General features: G+C 41.6%; 1 protein-coding gene across 2 annotated transcripts in view; it reads right to left on the bottom strand.

Moving 5' to 3' along the window:
• The window catches only part of LOC133609332 (copine-3-like), a 45,786-nt gene that overhangs the window by 4,561 nt on the left and 23,652 nt on the right, over nucleotides 1-17,573 (bottom strand). For both annotated transcript variants that reach the window (XM_061964848.1, XM_061964849.1), the window contains exons 11-15: nucleotides 14,508-14,641; nucleotides 14,378-14,432; nucleotides 13,836-13,887; nucleotides 9,389-9,522; nucleotides 1,998-2,231 (exon numbers count right to left, since the gene is read on the bottom strand). In XM_061964848.1, coding sequence (XP_061820832.1) covers nucleotides 1,998-2,231; nucleotides 9,389-9,522; nucleotides 13,836-13,887; nucleotides 14,378-14,432; nucleotides 14,508-14,641 — 609 coding nt within the window. The remainder of the gene's footprint in view (nucleotides 1-1,997; nucleotides 2,232-9,388; nucleotides 9,523-13,835; nucleotides 13,888-14,377; nucleotides 14,433-14,507; nucleotides 14,642-17,573) is intronic.

Below are 17,573 nucleotides of genomic sequence, written 5' to 3'. Positions count from 1 at the left end.
CAACACATATCAAGCATGTTTAACACTTATAGTTAATATTGGTAATAAGTTAAAGGTGTTTAAAGATAATACAAGCATGTTTAACACATATAATTAATATTGTTAACAAGTTAAAGGTGTTTAAAGATAATACAAGCATGTTTAACACATATAGTTAATATTGTTAACGAGTCAAAGGTGTTTAATGATAATACAAGTATGTTTAACACATATAGTTAATATTGTTAACAAGTTAAAGATGTTTAATGATAATGCAAGCATGTTTAACACATATAGTTAATATTGTTAATAAATTAAAGGTGTTTAATGATAATACAAGCATGTTCAACACATATCAAGCATGTTTAACACTTATAGTTAATATTGGTAATAAGTTAAAGGTGTTTAAAGATAATACAAGCATGTTTAACACATATAATTAATATTGTTAACAAGTTAAAGGTGTTTAAAGATAATACAAGCATGTTTAACACATAGTTAATATTGTTAACAACTTAAAGGTGTTTAAAGATAATACAAGCATGTTTAACACATATAGTTAATATTGTTAACAAGTTAAAGGTGTTTAATGATAATACAAGCATGTTTAACACATATAGTTAATATTGTTAACAAGTTAAAGGTGTTTAATGATAATACAAGCATGTTCAACACATATCAAGCATGCTTAACACTTATAATTAATATTGTTAACAAGTTAAAGGTGTTTAAAGATAATACAAGCATGTTTAACACATATAATTAATATTGTTAACAAGTTAAAGGTGTTTAAAGATAATACAAGCATGTTTAACACATATAGTTAATATTGTTAACAAGTTAAAGGTGTTTAAAGATAATACAAGCATGTTTAACACATATAGTTAATATTGGTAATAAGTTAAAGGTGTTTAAAGATAATACAAGCATGTTTAACACATATAATTAATATTGTTAACAAGTTAAAGGTGTTTAAAGATAATACAAGCATGTTTAACACATATAATTAATATTGTTAACAAGTTAAAGGTGTTTAAAGATAATACAAGCATGTTTAACACATATAGTTAATATTGTTAACAACTTAAAGGTGTTTAAAGATAATACAAGCATGTTTAACACACATAGATTCCTTTCTTTCATGAAGACAAGAATATAAGTTGGTGTATTACCTGATTCTGATGACTTGCATTGATTGTAATCAGACAGTGGTGATGATAACGTCCGCATTTTCGAATTGAGGAGAAAAAAATCCTCCTTTCTGTCCAATACCACATGAAAGTGGTTGGTTTTTGGCATCTTATTTGTCCAGCTTCTGTACTCCTTTGTATACACTTTACAAGAAATACATTGTCGGCAAACTCCATAGCTTGCTAGCTTGTGCACGCCAGCTTTCTGAGACTCTTATTTTGGTAGCGCAGGCAGGATGAAGCAGAGCTTTTATTGTGCAACTGTGCAGTCGGTCTTTGGAGTTTTGACGACAGGTACGGCGCCAGAGTCTGTTGAAATAAAGTGTTTCTCGCCTTCCAGTCGGTCATTTTAATGAGCTGGCAGCAGCCAGCGTCATCTCAGAAGACCCTCGGGTGCCGTGAATGTCAATCAAGTGACGAAAGTGACGTCATAGTGAAGATTTATGATCGCTCATTTTTAGGACTATTTTTTTAATGCCTGGCTGGTGATCGACTGACACACCATCCGAGATCGACCGGTAGCTCGCGATCGACGTAATGAGCACCCCTGGTTTAGATGATTCCTCCTGAAATTCAAAATATTGTATATTTTTGTCAGTCGTGAATATTGATGGAATGAAGAATGGGTTTCCGTGGAAAGCGCTTTGGGTCTCTGGATAGGAGTTCTATATAAATCTTATCCATCATAAATATTGTCAATTTGGATTAGTACAACGTAAGAGGTAGTGTCAATAAAATTAGAGGTCCCACAGAATGCCCACCTGATGATCGGTAGGTCCTACCTTCATGTGTCACAATTACACCAAACCAGAAAATGGGACGACTTACGTGGAACTTCCTGAACGGCACAAACTGGACAATGTCTCGTGCAGCTGCTTCACCATTGGCTGACAGCAGGGGCTTGTCATCACTGTCCAGGAACTCCATCGCACTGAAGTCTGCACCACCCACTCCCACGATGATGATGGACATGGGCAGGTGAGAGGCGTCAACGATGGCAGTGCGGGTCAGGTCCATGTCCGTGATCACCCCGTCTGTGATGATGAGCAGCACATAGTACTGCTGCAAGAGGGGATGAGAAACAGGATACAATTAGTGATGCCACATCTTTAAACGATCCCACCAACACGTCTTCCTATGAGGAAGCAGTGCCTGGGGAATCTGTGGTGGGCTCTCCTATTTCTGGGGCTGAGGTTGCTGAGGTAGTTAAAAAGCTCCTCGGTGGCAAGGCCCCGGGGGTGGATGAGATCCGCCCGGAGTTCCTTAAGGCTCTGGATGCTGTAGGGCTGTCTTGGTTGACAAGACTCTGCAGCATCGCGTGGACATCGGGGGCAGTACCTCTGGATTGGCAGACCGGGGTGGTGGTTCCTCTCTTTAAAAAGGGGAACCGGAGGGTGTGTTCTAACTATCGTGGGATCACACTCCTCAGCCTTCCCGGTAAGGTCTATTCAGGTGTACTGGAGAGGAGGCTACGCCGGATAGTTGAACCTCGGATTCAGGAGGAACAGTGTGGTTTTCGTCCTGGTCGTGGAACTGTGGACCAGCTCTATACTCTCGGCAGGGTCCTTGAGGGTGCATGGGAGTTTGCCCAACCAATCTACATGTGCTTTGTGGACTTGGAGAAGGCATTCGACCGTGTCCCCCGGGAAGTCCTGTGGGGAGTGCTCAGAGAGTATGGGGTTTCGGACTGTCTGATTGTGGCGGTCCGCTCCCTGTATGATCAGTGTCAGAGCTTGGTTCGCATTGCCGGCAGTAAGTCGGACACGTTTCCGGTGAGGGTTGGACTCCGCCAAGGCTGCCCTTTGTCACCGATTCTGTTCATAACTTTTATGGACAGAATTTCTAGGCGCAGTCAAGGCGTTGAGGGGATCCGGTTTGGTGGCTGCAGGATTAGGTCTCTGCTTTTTGCAGATGATTTGGTCCTGATGGCTTCATCTGGCCAGGATCTTCAGCTCTCGCTGGATCGGTTCGCGGCTGAGTGTGAGGCGACTGGGATGAGAATCAGCACCTCCAAGTCCGAGTCCATGGTTCTCGCCCGGAAAAGGGTGGAGTGCCATCTCCGGGTTGGGGAGGAGATCTTGCCCCAAGTGGAGGAGTTCAAGTACCTCGGAGTCTTGTTCACGAGTGAGGGAAGAGTGGATCGTGAGATCGACAGGCGGATCGGTGCGGCGTCTTCAGTAATGCGGACGCTGTATCGATCCGTTGTGGTGAAGAAGGAGCTGAGCCGGAAGGCAAAGCTCTCAATTTACCGGTCGATCTACGTTCCCATCCTCACCTATGGTCATGAGCTTTGGGTTATGACCGAAAGGACAAGATCACGGGTACAAGCGGCCGAAATGAGTTTCCTCCGCCGGGTGGCGGGGCTCTCCCTTAGAGATAGGGTGAGAAGCTCTGTCATCCGGGGGGAGCTTAAAGTAAAGCCGCTGCTCCTCCACATGGAGAGGAGCCAGATGAGGTGGTTCGGGCATCTGGTCAGGATGCCACCCGAGCGCCTCCCTAAGGAGGTGTTTAGGGCATGTCCGACCGGTAGGAGGCCACGAGGAAGACCCAGGACACGTTGGGAAGACTATGTCTACCGGCTGGCCTGGGAACGCCTCGGGATCCCCCGGGAGGAGCTGGACGAAGTGGCTGGGGAGAGGGAAGTCTGGGCTTCCCTGCTTAGGCTGCTGCCCCCGCGACCCGACCTCGGATAAGCGGAAGAAGATGGATGGATGGATGGACATCTTTAAACGTGACAAACTCACTACTTTTACATGCACTAAATTAGTCACATTCCTCAAATAGTTCCGTTTTCTGTAGTTTCACACCTAAGAGTGAAGTCCAAGTGTCCATGCGCTCTCGCTAATGTGCCTCCATGTACACTGGGGGGCGCTATTTCCTTTTAGTGCCCACAAATGTGTTGCTTTTCTGGTTGACACTCGGCATCTGTGCATCCTTACAACGTGTTTTAAGTGATGTTAAATAGCAGACAGCAGCAAGGAATGATCTTGGACACTACTATCAAGAAGGTCTTGGACCAGATGCAGCTTTGAAGCAAAAAAGGCCAGCGGGAGAGAGTTTTTTCGAAGGATTTTTTGGACGGAGATCATGGAAACAAAACTTTTGAATGTGTCAAAGTTCATTCATGAGGCTCTGTGGATTGATGGAAGGAGTTTTAAATCCCAAGGAAAAGACCGTTGGTGTCCCGACTGATACTGTTCCAGCTAAGGTTGCTACTGCTGTGGACTATCTTGTGTCCCGACTGATACTGTTCCAGATGAAGGTTGCTATTGTTCTGGACTATCTTGTGTCCCGACTGATACTGTTCCAGATCAAGGTTGCTATTGTTCTGGACTATCTTGTGTCCCGACTGATACTGTTCCAGATGAAGGTTGCTATTGTTCTGGACTATCTTGTGTCCCGACTGATACTGTTCCAGCTAAGGTTGCTACTGTGGTGGACTATCTTGTGTCCCGACTGATACTGTTCCAGATGAAGGTTGCTATTGTTCTGGACTATCTCGTGTCCCGACTGATACTGTTCCAGATGAAGGTTGTTATTGTTGTGGACTATCTTGTGTCCCGACTGATACTGTTCCAGCTGAAGGTTGCTATTGTTGTGGACTATCTTGTGTCCCGACTGATACTGTTCCAGTTGAAGGTTGTTATTGTTGTGGACTATCTTGTGTCCCGACTGATACTGTTCCAGATGAAGGTTGCTATTGTTCTGGACTATCTTGTGTCCCGACTGATACTGTTCCAGTTGAAGGTTGTTATTGTTGTGGACTATCTTGTGTCCCGACTGATACTGTTCCAGCTAAGGTTGCTATTGTTCTGGACTATTTTGTGTCCCGACTGATACTGTTCCAGATGACAGTTGCTATCGTTCTGGACTATCTTGTGTCCCGACTGATACTGTTCCAGATCAAGGTTGCTATTGTTCTGGACTATCTTGTGTCCCGACTGATACTGTTCCAGTTGAAGGTTGTTATTGTTGTGGACTATCTTGTGTCCCGACTGATACTGTTCCAGATAAAGGTTGCTATTGTTCTGGACTATCTTGTGTCCCGACTGATACTGTTCCAGCTAAGGTTGCTACTGTGGTGGACTATCTTGGGCCCAGACTGATACTGTTCCAGATGAAGGTTGCTATTGTTCTGGACTATCTTGTGTCCCGACTGATACTGTTCCAGATCAAGGTTGCTATTGTTCTGGACTATCTTGTGTCCCGACTGATACTGTTCCAGCTAAGGTTGCTATTGTTCTGGACTATCTTGTGTCCCGACTGATACTGTTCCAGCTAAAGGTTGCTACTGTGGTGGACTATCTTGTGTCCCGACTGATACTATTCCAGATGAAGGTTGCTACTGTGGTGGACTATCTTGTGTCCCGACTGATACTGTTCCAGTTGAAGGTTGTTATTGTTGTGGACTATCTTGTGTCCCGACTGATACTGTTCCAGATGAAGGTTGCTATTGTTCTGGACTATCTTGTGTCCCGACTGATACTGTTCCAGTTAAGGTTGCTATGTGTCTGGACTATTTTGTGTCCCAACTGATACTGTTCCAGATAAAGGTTTGCTATTGTTCTGGACTTTCTTGTGTTCCGACTGATACTGTTCCAGATGAAGGTTGCTATTGTTCTGGACTATCTTGTGTCCCGACTGATACTGTTCCAGCTAAAGGTTGCTACTGTGGTGGACTATCTTGTGTCCCGACTGATACTGTTCCAGCTGAAGGTTGCTACTGTGGTGGACTATCTTGTGTCCCGACTGATACTGTTCCAGTTGAAGGTTGTTATTGTTGTGGACTATCTTGTGTCCCGACTGATACTGTTCCAGATGAAGGTTGCTATTGTTCTGGACTATCTTGTGTCCCGACTGATACTGTTCCAGCTAAGGTTGCCATGTGTCTGGACTATTTTGTGTCCCAACTGATACTGTTCCAGATGAAGGTTTGCTATTGTTGTGGACTATCTTGTGTCCCGACTGATACTGTTCCAGATGAAGGTTTGCTATTGTTTTGGACTATCTTGTGACCTGACTGATGCTGTTCCAGATGAAGGTTTGCTATTGTTGTGGACTATCTTGTGTCCCGACTGATACTGTTCCAGTTGAAGGTTGTTATTGTTGTGGACTATCTTGTGTCCCGACTGATACTGTTCCAGCTAAGGTTGCTATTGTTCTGGACTATCTTGTGTCCTGACTGATACTGTTCCAGATGAAGTTTGCTATTGTTCTGGACTATCTTGTGTCCCGACTGATACTGTTCCAGATGAAGGTTGCTATTGTTCTGGACTATCTTGTGTCCCGACTGATACTGTTCCAGCTAAGGTTGCCATGTGTCTGGACTATTTTGTGTCCCAACTGATACTGTTCCAGATGAAGGTTTGCTATTGTTGTGGACTATCTTGTGTCCCGACTGATACTGTTCCAGATGAAGGTTTGCTATTGTTGTGGACTTTCTTGTGACCTGACTGATACTGTTCCAGATGAAGGTTTGCTATTGTTGTGGACTATCTTGTGTCCCGACTGATACTGTTCCAGATGAAGGTTTGCTATTGTTGTGGACTATCTTGTGACCTGACTGATACTGTTCCAAATGAAGGTTTGCTATTGTTGTGGACTATCTTGTGACCCGACTGATACTGTTCCAGAAGAAGGTTGCTACTGCTGTGTGTCAGGCTTGTCCCTGACAGTTTGACTGTGTTTTAGTTTTTTCTCTGCGTTTGTCTTAGTTTTCTGTCAGCGCTTTTATTTTGTCTTCATTTCCTACTTGTCTCCCTGAGTGCTGTGTCCCCTCAGCTGTGGATGATTGGCACCTGGCCACACTTGGTGTCAATCAGCCAGCTGCTATTTAAACCTGCCTTCTCCTCCAGTCAGGGCTGGATTATTGTCATTGTCATTGTCATTACTACCTGTCTTAACACTTGTCGTTGTAGCTCTGTCTACTTTTGTTTCACTCTGCTCATGTCCTAGTTCCTTTGTGTCACAGTAAGTGTTTTTGTTTCTTGTCCAAAGTTAGCCTCTGTGCTATTTTAGTTCATAACCAAGTTTGTTCTCCGCCTTGTGCGCGCCTTTTGTTGTTACCCTTTTGTTTGTTGTTTTGCCTTAGTGTTTAATTAAATCATGTTTTCTCGCACAATGCCTTCCGCCTTCTCTGCATCTTGGGGTTCACCAACAACAAACTCTGACACTGTGGACTATCTTGTGTCCCGACTGATACTGTTCCAGATGAAGGTTGCTATTGTTGTGGACTATCTTGTCAGTTGTGTAAATAGAGTTATTGTTCATCAGTTTGGAGTACACAAATGCACCGTGTGGAGGTTTGTGTACTTTATTATTCACCTTTAATATACCTGCTTCATTATCTTTCATCTCAGTCCTATTTCGTTTGGGAGTCTGAGTTAAACCGCATTCTACATATCCTTAGCTCCCTTCTTAAATAAATCTTAATTTCTTTTTTTCTACCATCGATGCACTTCAAAATGTTCTGTTAATTTAATTTGTGAAGCCAATAAAAAATATCCTCTTCATTACAATTGTTGCTATGTTTTCATTGAATGGTGTCTGCTTCCGGGTTATATCCCGTGTGTTGAGACTGGTGCATGTGTGATACCAAGGGTCCTCTAGACCGCACACACCCCCTGGAGAGGTCTGCTTTCCAATCGCATCATCCAGCTGTGTACTGTATTTTCCGCACTATTAGCCGCACCTAAAAACCACAAATTTACTCAAAAGCTGACAGTGCGGCTTATAACCCGGTGCGCTTTATATATGGATTAATATTAAGATTCATTTTCATAAAGTTTCGGTCTCGCAACTACGGTAAACAGCCGCCATCTTTTTTCCCCGTAGAAGAGGAAGTGCTTCTTCTTCTACGCAAGCAACCGCCAAGGTAAGCACCCGCCCCCATAGAACAGGAAGCGCTTCTTCTTCTACTGTAAGCAACCACCCGCCCGCGTAGAAGAAGAAAAAGGGCGCGGATATTACGTTTCATTTCCTTTGTGTGTTTACATCTGTAAAGACCACAAAATGGCTCCTACTAAGCGACAGGTTTCCGGTTCATGAAAAGACGCAATCTCTCCATCCGCACACGGACTACTATTTCACAGCAACTGCCTAAAGACTTTCAAGAAAAGCTGGCTACTTTCCGTGCATATTGTAAAAACAAGATAGCTGAAAAAAAGATCCGGCCAGAGAACATTATCAACATGGACGAGGTTCCACTGACTTTTGATATTCCTGTGAACCGCACTGTGGATACAACGGGAGCACGTACGGTGAATATTCGCACCACAGGGAATGAGAAGTCATCCTTCACTGTGGTTCTAGCTTGCCATGCTAATGGCCAGAAACTTCCACCCATGGTGATATTCAAAAGGAAGACCTTGCCAAAAGAGACCTTTCCAGCCGGCGTCATCATAAAAGCTAACTCGAAGGGATGGATGAATGAAGAAAAGATGAGCGAGTGGTTAAGGTAAGTTTACGCGAAGAGGCCGGGTGGCTTTTTTCACGCAGCTCCGTCCATGTTGATATACGACTCCATGCGCGCCCACATCACGCTGGTTTTTAATATATTATTAAAGTTTGACTGACCTATCTGACTGTTTTTTTGACATTCCTTTAGCGCAGTTAGATGCGGCTTACAACACGGGGCGGCTTATAGGTGGACAAAGTTTTGAAATATGCCGTTCATTGAAGGCGCGGCTTATAACCCAGGGCGCCTTATGGTGCGGAAAATACGGTAAATACGACTTTTCAAAAACAAAAAGAGGTTTGAATTAAGGTGTTTCCATGGGCTGTAGGAGGTTTATTCAAAGCCAAACTATTTGAGAAGTCGGACTAATCTGGTGCATGGACTTTTCAAAACCCAAACACAATGGGATTAAGGTGTTTCCATGGGCTGTAGGAGGCTTATTCAGAGCCAAACTATTTGAGAAGTCGGACTAACTTAGTGCCTGGACACGTACCAAGTGTTCCAATGAAAATCAAGTATTTTCAGATGTTGTTATTATCTATGGTGTCTGACAGGGACAAATGTCCAAGAATGTCCAAAAGCAAAAACAGAAATTGTCCAACATCAAAAACACAAACAGCACAACATACAAACAACGGGACTATGCTACAATTTCAAAATGCTGCACTCGTTTAACTTCATGGGGGAAAAGCTCGCAAGGCTACCAAGGATGTGAGTTTTTAAGTTGGCCTGGGTTTTGAACTGAATTGTAACGACTACTTACAGCGGCTTTATTCTGGTAGAGAGCTTGTCTGGCAAAGCAGGCCACATGGTTGATAATTGGGGAGAAGTTGGTTGGACCCCAGAGTTTGAGTTGAGGCAGACACTGCTGATAGGCACGCACCACACCTTCAATGCCTGCAAGTAGACACAGACACCCAGTGACACACCACATGGGACAGCCCTGCTCAAAATGGTGTTTTTTTATTGTGAAAATACAATTCATTCATTCATGTATCATTAGAAGAAGTGCAACAAGACTCAATTTATAGTTCAACTTTGGTTAGATACCTAAATGTAAAAGTTTACATTTCCATGCCTTCTTTAACTTAGTTTGTGGAAATGTAGAATTTGTCCATACTTGCCAACCCTCCCGGATTTTCCGGGAGACTCCCGAAATTCAGCGCCTCTCCCGAAAACCTCCCGGGACAAATTTTCTCCCGAAAATCTCCCGAAATTCAGGCGGACTCAGGTCCATGAGGACCTGAGTCCGCTAACCCACGACATAAACAGCATACCTGCCCAATCACGTTATAACTGTAGAATGATGGAGGGCGAGTTCTTGGTTTCTTATGTGGGTTTATTGTTAGGCAGTTTCATTAACGTCCTCCCAGCGCGGTAACAACACACAACAACAGCAGTCACGTTTTGTATACTGTAAAGCAGTTCGTCTGCCGTCAACAGCAATGTTGTGACACTCTTAAACAGGACAATACTGCCATCTAGTGCATTTAATGAAAGCACTTTTGTGCGTGCCACACAGCAATGCATCATCAGAGAGGGTGTTCAGCATGGTTGGAAAAATAGTGACAGAGAATAGAACAAGGATGGACAATTCAACCCTTAACTCAACAATGAGTAGATAAGTGTCATGTGTGTGTATATATGTAAATAAATAAACACTGAAATTCAAGTATTTATTTTATATATGTATATATATATATATATATAGCTAGAATTCACTGAACGTCAAGTATTTCTTATATATATATATATATATATATATATATATATATATATATATATATATATATATATATATATATATATATGTATGTATGTGTGGGAAAAAAATCACAAGACTATTTCATCTCTACAGGCCTGTTTCATGAGGGGGGGTACCCTCAATCATCAGGAGATTTTAATGGGAGCATTCGCATACCATGGTTTATATAGGGCACAGAGTGGGTGGGTACAGGCTGGCGTAGGGGCGTGGTGATTGGCTCATGTGTTACCTAGGAGGTGTTTCCGTCTATGGCGGCATGCTGTTACAATTTCGCTGCGCTTGTTGAGGGATGACAGGTCTGGACGGTAAATAATAAACAGTTTCTCTTTCAAGCATAGGTTGCATCTTTTATTACCACTATTGTAAGGTGTGCTGGATGCAAGAATTTGCCATGTTATTGAATATTCAACATTATTGTCTTTGAGGTCCCAAATGTGTTTGCTGAGTTCTGTGGTATTTCGCAGGTTTTTGTTCCTGAAAGAAGCCTTGTGATTGTTCCATCTGGTTTTGAATTCTCCCTCGGTTAATCCTACATATGTGTCGGATGTGTTAATGTCCTTGCGTATTACCTGAGATTGGTAGACAACTGATGTTTGTAAGCACCCCCCGTTGAGAGGGCAATCAGGTTTCTTTCGACAGTTACAGCCTTTGTTGGTTTTGGAGTCGCTCTGTCTGGGGGCCATATAAACCATGGTATGCGAATGCTCCCATTAAAATCTCCTGATGATTGAGGGTACCCCCCCTCATGAAACAGGCCTGTAGAGATGAAATAGTCTTGTGATTTTTTTCCCACACATACATATATTGCGCTCTACTACGGTATCGAGCACTATTTTTTGGATAACCTTATTAAGACATATATATATATATATACACAGTATATATATATATATATATATAATCTATGAAATACTTGACTTGGTGAATTCTAGCTGTAAATATACTCCTCCCCTTTTAGCCACGCCCCCAACCACGCCCCCGTCCCACCCCGACCACGCCCACCCCACCTCCCAAAATCGGGGGTCTCAAGGTTGGCAAGTATGAATTTGTCTCAAGTCAAAAGTATGTTTGTTTAACTAAATAAGTCTATGGGCTGCCCACTGCAGCTATACAGTAGCTCCCTCATAGTCTGCTGTGCAGGTTAGATTCATATCAAACAAAAACAGCAACTTATAAAAAAATAATAAATTAAAGCTGCGAGCAGCGTTCAAAACACTGTTTTTTAAGGCCCCCTGGAGAGCCACCAAAAACGATCAGTTTCGGCCACAGCTTTCTTCAGCTGCAAAACACCTTTCCATCACTTGTCGCAGTGATGACAATATCAAACAAAAAAAAGATGTCTGGAACTAAAGTCACAGAGAACTTTCCTGCGGCAAAAATGATGACTAAAGCAGTTAAGCTGTATTTTCATTTACACTCACATTTTATTGACAGTTTAGTTAAAAATGAATATAAATACATAATATCAAAATAAATAAAATATTCATGATTAATTGTGTTTATTTTAGCACAACATATTTGTGTGTAAATGTATTTTTTATCAGTTTAAAAAAAAAAAAAGGTTAATATAATTTTGACATACCGTATTTTCCGCACCATAAGCCGCCCTGGGTTATAAGCCGCGCCTTCAATGAACGGCATATTTCAAAACTTTGTCCACCTATAAGCCGCCCCGTGTTATAAGCCGCATCTAACTGCGCTAAAGGAATGTCAAAAAAACAGTCAAATAGGTCAGTCAAACTTTAATAATATATTAAAAACCAGCGTGATGTGGGCGCGCATGGAGTCGTATATCAACATGGACGGAGCTGCGTGAAAAAAGCCACCCGGCCTCTTCGCGTAAACTTCCCTTAACCACTCGCTCATCTTTTCTTCATCCATCCATTCCTTCGAATTAGCTTTTATGATGACGCCGGCTGGAAAGGTCTCTTTTGGCAAGGTCTTCCTTTTGAATATCACCATGGGTGGAAGTTTCTGGCCATTAGCATGGCAAGCTAGAACCACAGTGAAGGATGACTTCTCATTCCCTGTGGTGCGAATATTCACCGTACGTGCTCCCGTTGTATCCACAGTGCGGTTCACAGGAATATCAAAAGTCAGTGGAACCTCGTCCATGTTGATAATGTTCTCTGGCCGGATCTTTTTTTCAGCTATCTTGTTTTTACAATATGCACGGAAAGTAGCCAGCTTTTCTTGAAAGTCTTTAGGCAGTTGCTGTGAAATAGTAGTCCGTGTGCGGATGGAGAGATTGCGTCTTTTCATGAACCGGATCCCTGTCGCTTAGTAGGAGTCATTGTGTGGTCTTTACAGATGTAAACACACAAAGGAAATGAAACGTAATATCCGCACGCTTTTTCTTCTTCTACGCGGGCGGGTGGTTGCTTACAGTAGAAGAAGAAGCGCTTCCTGTTCTATGGGGGCGGGTGCTTACCTTGGCGGTTGCTTGCGTAGAAGAAGAAGCACTTCCTCTTCTACGGGGAAAAAAGATGGCGGCTGTTTACTGTAGTTGCGAGACCGAAACTTTATGAAAATGAATCTTAATATTAATCCATATATAAAGCGCACCGGGTTATAAGCCGCACTGTCAGCTTTTGAGAAAATTTGTGGTTTTTAGGTGCGCCTTATAGTGCGGAAAATACGGTACACAGTCCAAAAATGCAATTAAACACATGTCAAATGTCCTCAAACAAGTAACCCACAAAAATGATATACAAAAATTAAAAAAACAACAACAAAAACATGCATCAGTCAAATAAGTCGAGGCAAATATTGACATGAAGCCTCAAACAACTGCACTCCTGGGGCTTTATCTACCTTTCAATGACTTTTTCATTAGGGTTACATTTAAGATCAGTCTCTTTTACATATTTTAGGAAAGCACTCCATACTTACTAAAACTTCACGGAACAAGCGTTCAATGCCAGCCTCATTTTCTCCAGTTTGAGGAAATAAAGATCATCTCTAATCCAGCGACTTGTCCAGGGTGTACCCCGCCTTCCGCCCGATTGTAGCTGAGATAGGCTCCAGCGACCCCGAAGGGAATAAGCGGTAGAAAATGGATGGATAGTCCAGCAGGTGTGGCAAGGGGGCGCTGTTGTCTTCCAATTTAACACAATGAGTCTTCTAGCCACCAAGTAGTGAATTCTACCAAGTTCTTTTTGGATTTGCTAAGAAGATGACAGAGGGAGCTACTCCAAATAGTCCGCTAAGAGGATTTGGTTCCATCTTTTTGCTAATTACCAAAGACAAAGTACTCAAAATGTCCGTCCAGTAACTGCACAGGGATGGACAAAGCCAGAACATTTGTATGAAGTTGTTTTAGAGCGGCTTCAATGCACAACATTTCCCAAAAACGTCTCCTTTGACTTTTCAGTATGTGGCCCTCGCTGACAAAAGTTTGGACATGGACAAAGGCAACTTTGACAGACAACACACAAGAACTTACCATCACAGAAGGGATTTGATTGGTTAAAATTGATGGCGAACTCATGGGAAACCTGTGCACATAATAAAGTTGCAGTTGATGACAGCATCAGTGCACAAGGCCTCCACTTGAATGATCAACAATGATTTTGCCATTTGTAAAGTTGCTAGGACCAACATTCAGTATGCTATCTGCTTGTGCTGTGCAGGGTCAACGGGAGCAGACTCTGGGCGAGAGGTTGACTACACCCAGTAAACCACAAGACTTATAAACAACTAGTCACACTCGCATCTATGAAGAATTTAATAACCCAACATGTATGTTTCAGAAAGGTTTGAGTCAAGAATGAGATGTTTTCACCACCGTGCTCAGTCAGTGGTGGTTCTAGCATCAATAAGTGTCAATCATTTCTCACTTCCTCCTCGAGAATACTGTGTTCTGTATGGCCCATATCTAAAAGCACTAGATTGGGCTGCCCAGACGGGATGCTTTACACAGTGAAAAGTACATGGCTGCTTTTTATTCCATGGTAATCAGAAATGGAATAACCTTGAAAGTCATACCTGCCAAGAGTGAGGGATCTGGGCTCCAAATCCAAAGACAGGAAACTTCTTGTTACTAAAGAGACACATGAAAGGAGAATACACCATCAAAGAAAAAGATGCTATTAAATGTAAAGATGCGAGAGTTTACCTGTCATAGTCCTGAATGACATTACCCACAGCCCAGATTGCTGACAGGTATTCGTTGTAGCCCTCAGGGTTGATATAATGGAGGGAGTTGGGGGAGCTGGGGTCTCCATTGGAGCCAGTGAAGTCAATAGCAATCTGGCCCAATTCCCCCCAGAATGAGGTCAGGATCATATAAGATGTGTGTACTATACTGTCAGTGTTGGGACTAACGCGTTACTGTAACGCCGTTAGTTTCGGCGGTAACTAGTAATCTAACGCGTTATTTTTTATATTCAGTAACTCAGTTACCGTTACTACATGATGCGTTACTGCGTTATTTGACGTTACTTTTTATGTAGTATAAAGTGTGTTTTATCGGAGCGCTGCTGTGTCATCGTTCTGATTCTTCTTGTGTCACAAGCCGGAGAAGAGAGAGAGACATGCGCTCTGTGTGAGTGTGGGGAGGGAGGAGAGGGAGGAGAGGGAGGGAGGGGAGGGGGGCGTGTCTGATCATGGCGGAGCCAGAAGTCGAGTTTGCTAACATGGAGATATTTTCACTACTTTTCTTTTGTCGAGCACAAAGAAAAGAACATTTTAGTTAAATGTAAATTGTGCTTTGGATCAAAGATGCCATCTACTGCCCAAAACAGCAATTCAAATCTGCTGAAACAGCTACATAAGCAACATGCTTCGACGAAGCTAGTAAAGAGAGATAGAGACTCTGATGCCACTTCACCTCCACCACCACCATTTAAGGATTAAGTCTGCCTCTGCTCATCATTCACCGCTGAAGGTACACACACTCTGTCAATCAATGTTCCCTCTAATTGTTCATGTGTGTGAGCAAACGCAAAAAGTCCCTGAGCATTGAGTGGAGTCCATGTGAGCAACATCACACGTGCACACTGTGGCTACACCAGCAGCACACCTGTCCCAAACCTCACTAAATAACAACTTCAATCTCCATCCATCCATCCATTTTCTACCGCTTGTCTCTTCCGGGGTTGCAGGAGCCTATCTCAGCTGCATTCGGGCGGAAGGCAGGGTACACCCTGGACAAGTCCCCCCCTCATCGCAGGGCCAACACAGATGGACAGACAACATTCTCTTATTATTATAATCAAATGACAGCAGTCATTTCCATTTCTAATATAAGTGTTTAGGCCCACTTACAATGACAATAACAACAAATATTGTTTTTCATGAACTGTGTACTTGTATTGTTTGTCTGGGTGGAGGTCCTGCTTTGGAAATAGTTTGTACCCCTTTCATTTAGTTCCCATTAAAACATTCACATGTTGCACAATGAGATGTAAGCAGGGGATCATGTGTACATTCCTGCAACTTCCTGTTTGTAAAAAATACATTTTTATTAGTATTTATTTAATATACTAACAGCATTTAATGATTAATATTTATAAATTAAGATTCCTAATAAATGACACTAGAATAAGCACACATTTGATTGGTAAATCATAGTGTAACGACCTGGAATTACACTCTATGTGTGGTGTTGGAGTTGTCCGACTTTTTGTGTGGCTGTAAACGCATCACTGGCTAAGTGCCATATGTGCAAGTGTTGGCACACGTGAGAAAGAGCGAGTGGCTGCTGTTGATGTAACAAAGTAGCTTTTGGTCTGGTTTGTACTGCAGAAAATGACCAGTTTTGCTAGATATCATTTTTTTTACTAATGTTTTGGTGATGTGTTTATGGCCGACAATAAAGAGTTTTGCTCAGTAAAGAAAATGCCTGGTTAGGCTTTGTGTATGTAGTGTGTGCCTTTCTTGGTTTACATCTATCCTGTTATTATGCTGTTTGTTACTTATGTACGTTATGTTGCAGCTATTTAAAATAGTTTTGTCAATTTGTTCTGGCCAGAAACAAATTGGCCTTTGTAACATATCTTTGTCTTTGTGTGTTGTATGTAGAGCACATTGCTTAGCAGAGTTGAGTGATGCAAATGCATGTCAAGTTGATGAACAGATTGTATTATTCTCCAGTGCAATAACAGTACTGAAATGAAGGCTAAAAGAGCATTAATTGGAGCTTTAAAATATACAAACTATATGATACATACTTGTATTATTTTGTAGAATGGAATGTAAGAAAAGGTTTGATCAGGTGAAATTAGGTATGAAAAACACTAAATATGACAGACTTATGCTTTTCAAGTGAAGTGTTCATTTGTGTTTTGGCGACATATTGGGCCTGATTTACCAAGATACAAATATTATGCGCTAAACAAACTATAAAACTGTGTGTACTATTAGTGGGCGTGTTGTGTGCCGTCTACTAAGACTGCCCTGTTTAAATGAGGCTTTTGCTTGTACTACGTGGCTGTCACCATGGAGACACTCATTTACTGCACAATTATGTTATCATGCTCCTACTTGTGGCGTTGTACTATGTTTTGAAACATACTATATATACAAATATACACACACACACATATATATGTACATATATACACATTTATGTACTTATACAGTATATGTACATATATGTATTAATGTGCATATATGTACATATATGTATATAGATGTACATCTATATGTATATAGATGTACATCTACATACATATAACCATTAATATTATATACACATATATGTATACATACGCATACAAATAGATAGATGTTGATATTTATAGATGTACAGATACTTCTCTCTCTCTATATATATATATATATATATATATATAGATATATCTATATATCTATATATATATATATATATATATATCTATACATCTATACATATATATATATATATATATATATATTTTTTTATATATATATATATATATATATATATATATATATATATATATATATATATATATATATATATATATATATATATATATATATATATATCCATCCATTTTCTACCGCTTATTCCCTTTGGGGTCGCGGGGGGCGCTGGAGCCTATCTCAGCTACAATCGGGCGGAAGGCGGGGTACACCCTGGACAATATATATATATATATATATATATATATATATATATATATATATATATATATGTATGTGTGGGAAAAAAAATCACAAGACTATTTCATCTCTACAGGCCTGTTTCATGAGGGGG

Source organism: Nerophis lumbriciformis, linkage group LG07 (genome assembly GCF_033978685.3).
Source record: "Nerophis lumbriciformis linkage group LG07, RoL_Nlum_v2.1, whole genome shotgun sequence".
Taxonomy (NCBI): Eukaryota; Metazoa; Chordata; class Actinopteri; order Syngnathiformes; family Syngnathidae; genus Nerophis; species Nerophis lumbriciformis.
This window is presented reverse-complemented; position numbering and strand designations above follow the sequence as displayed.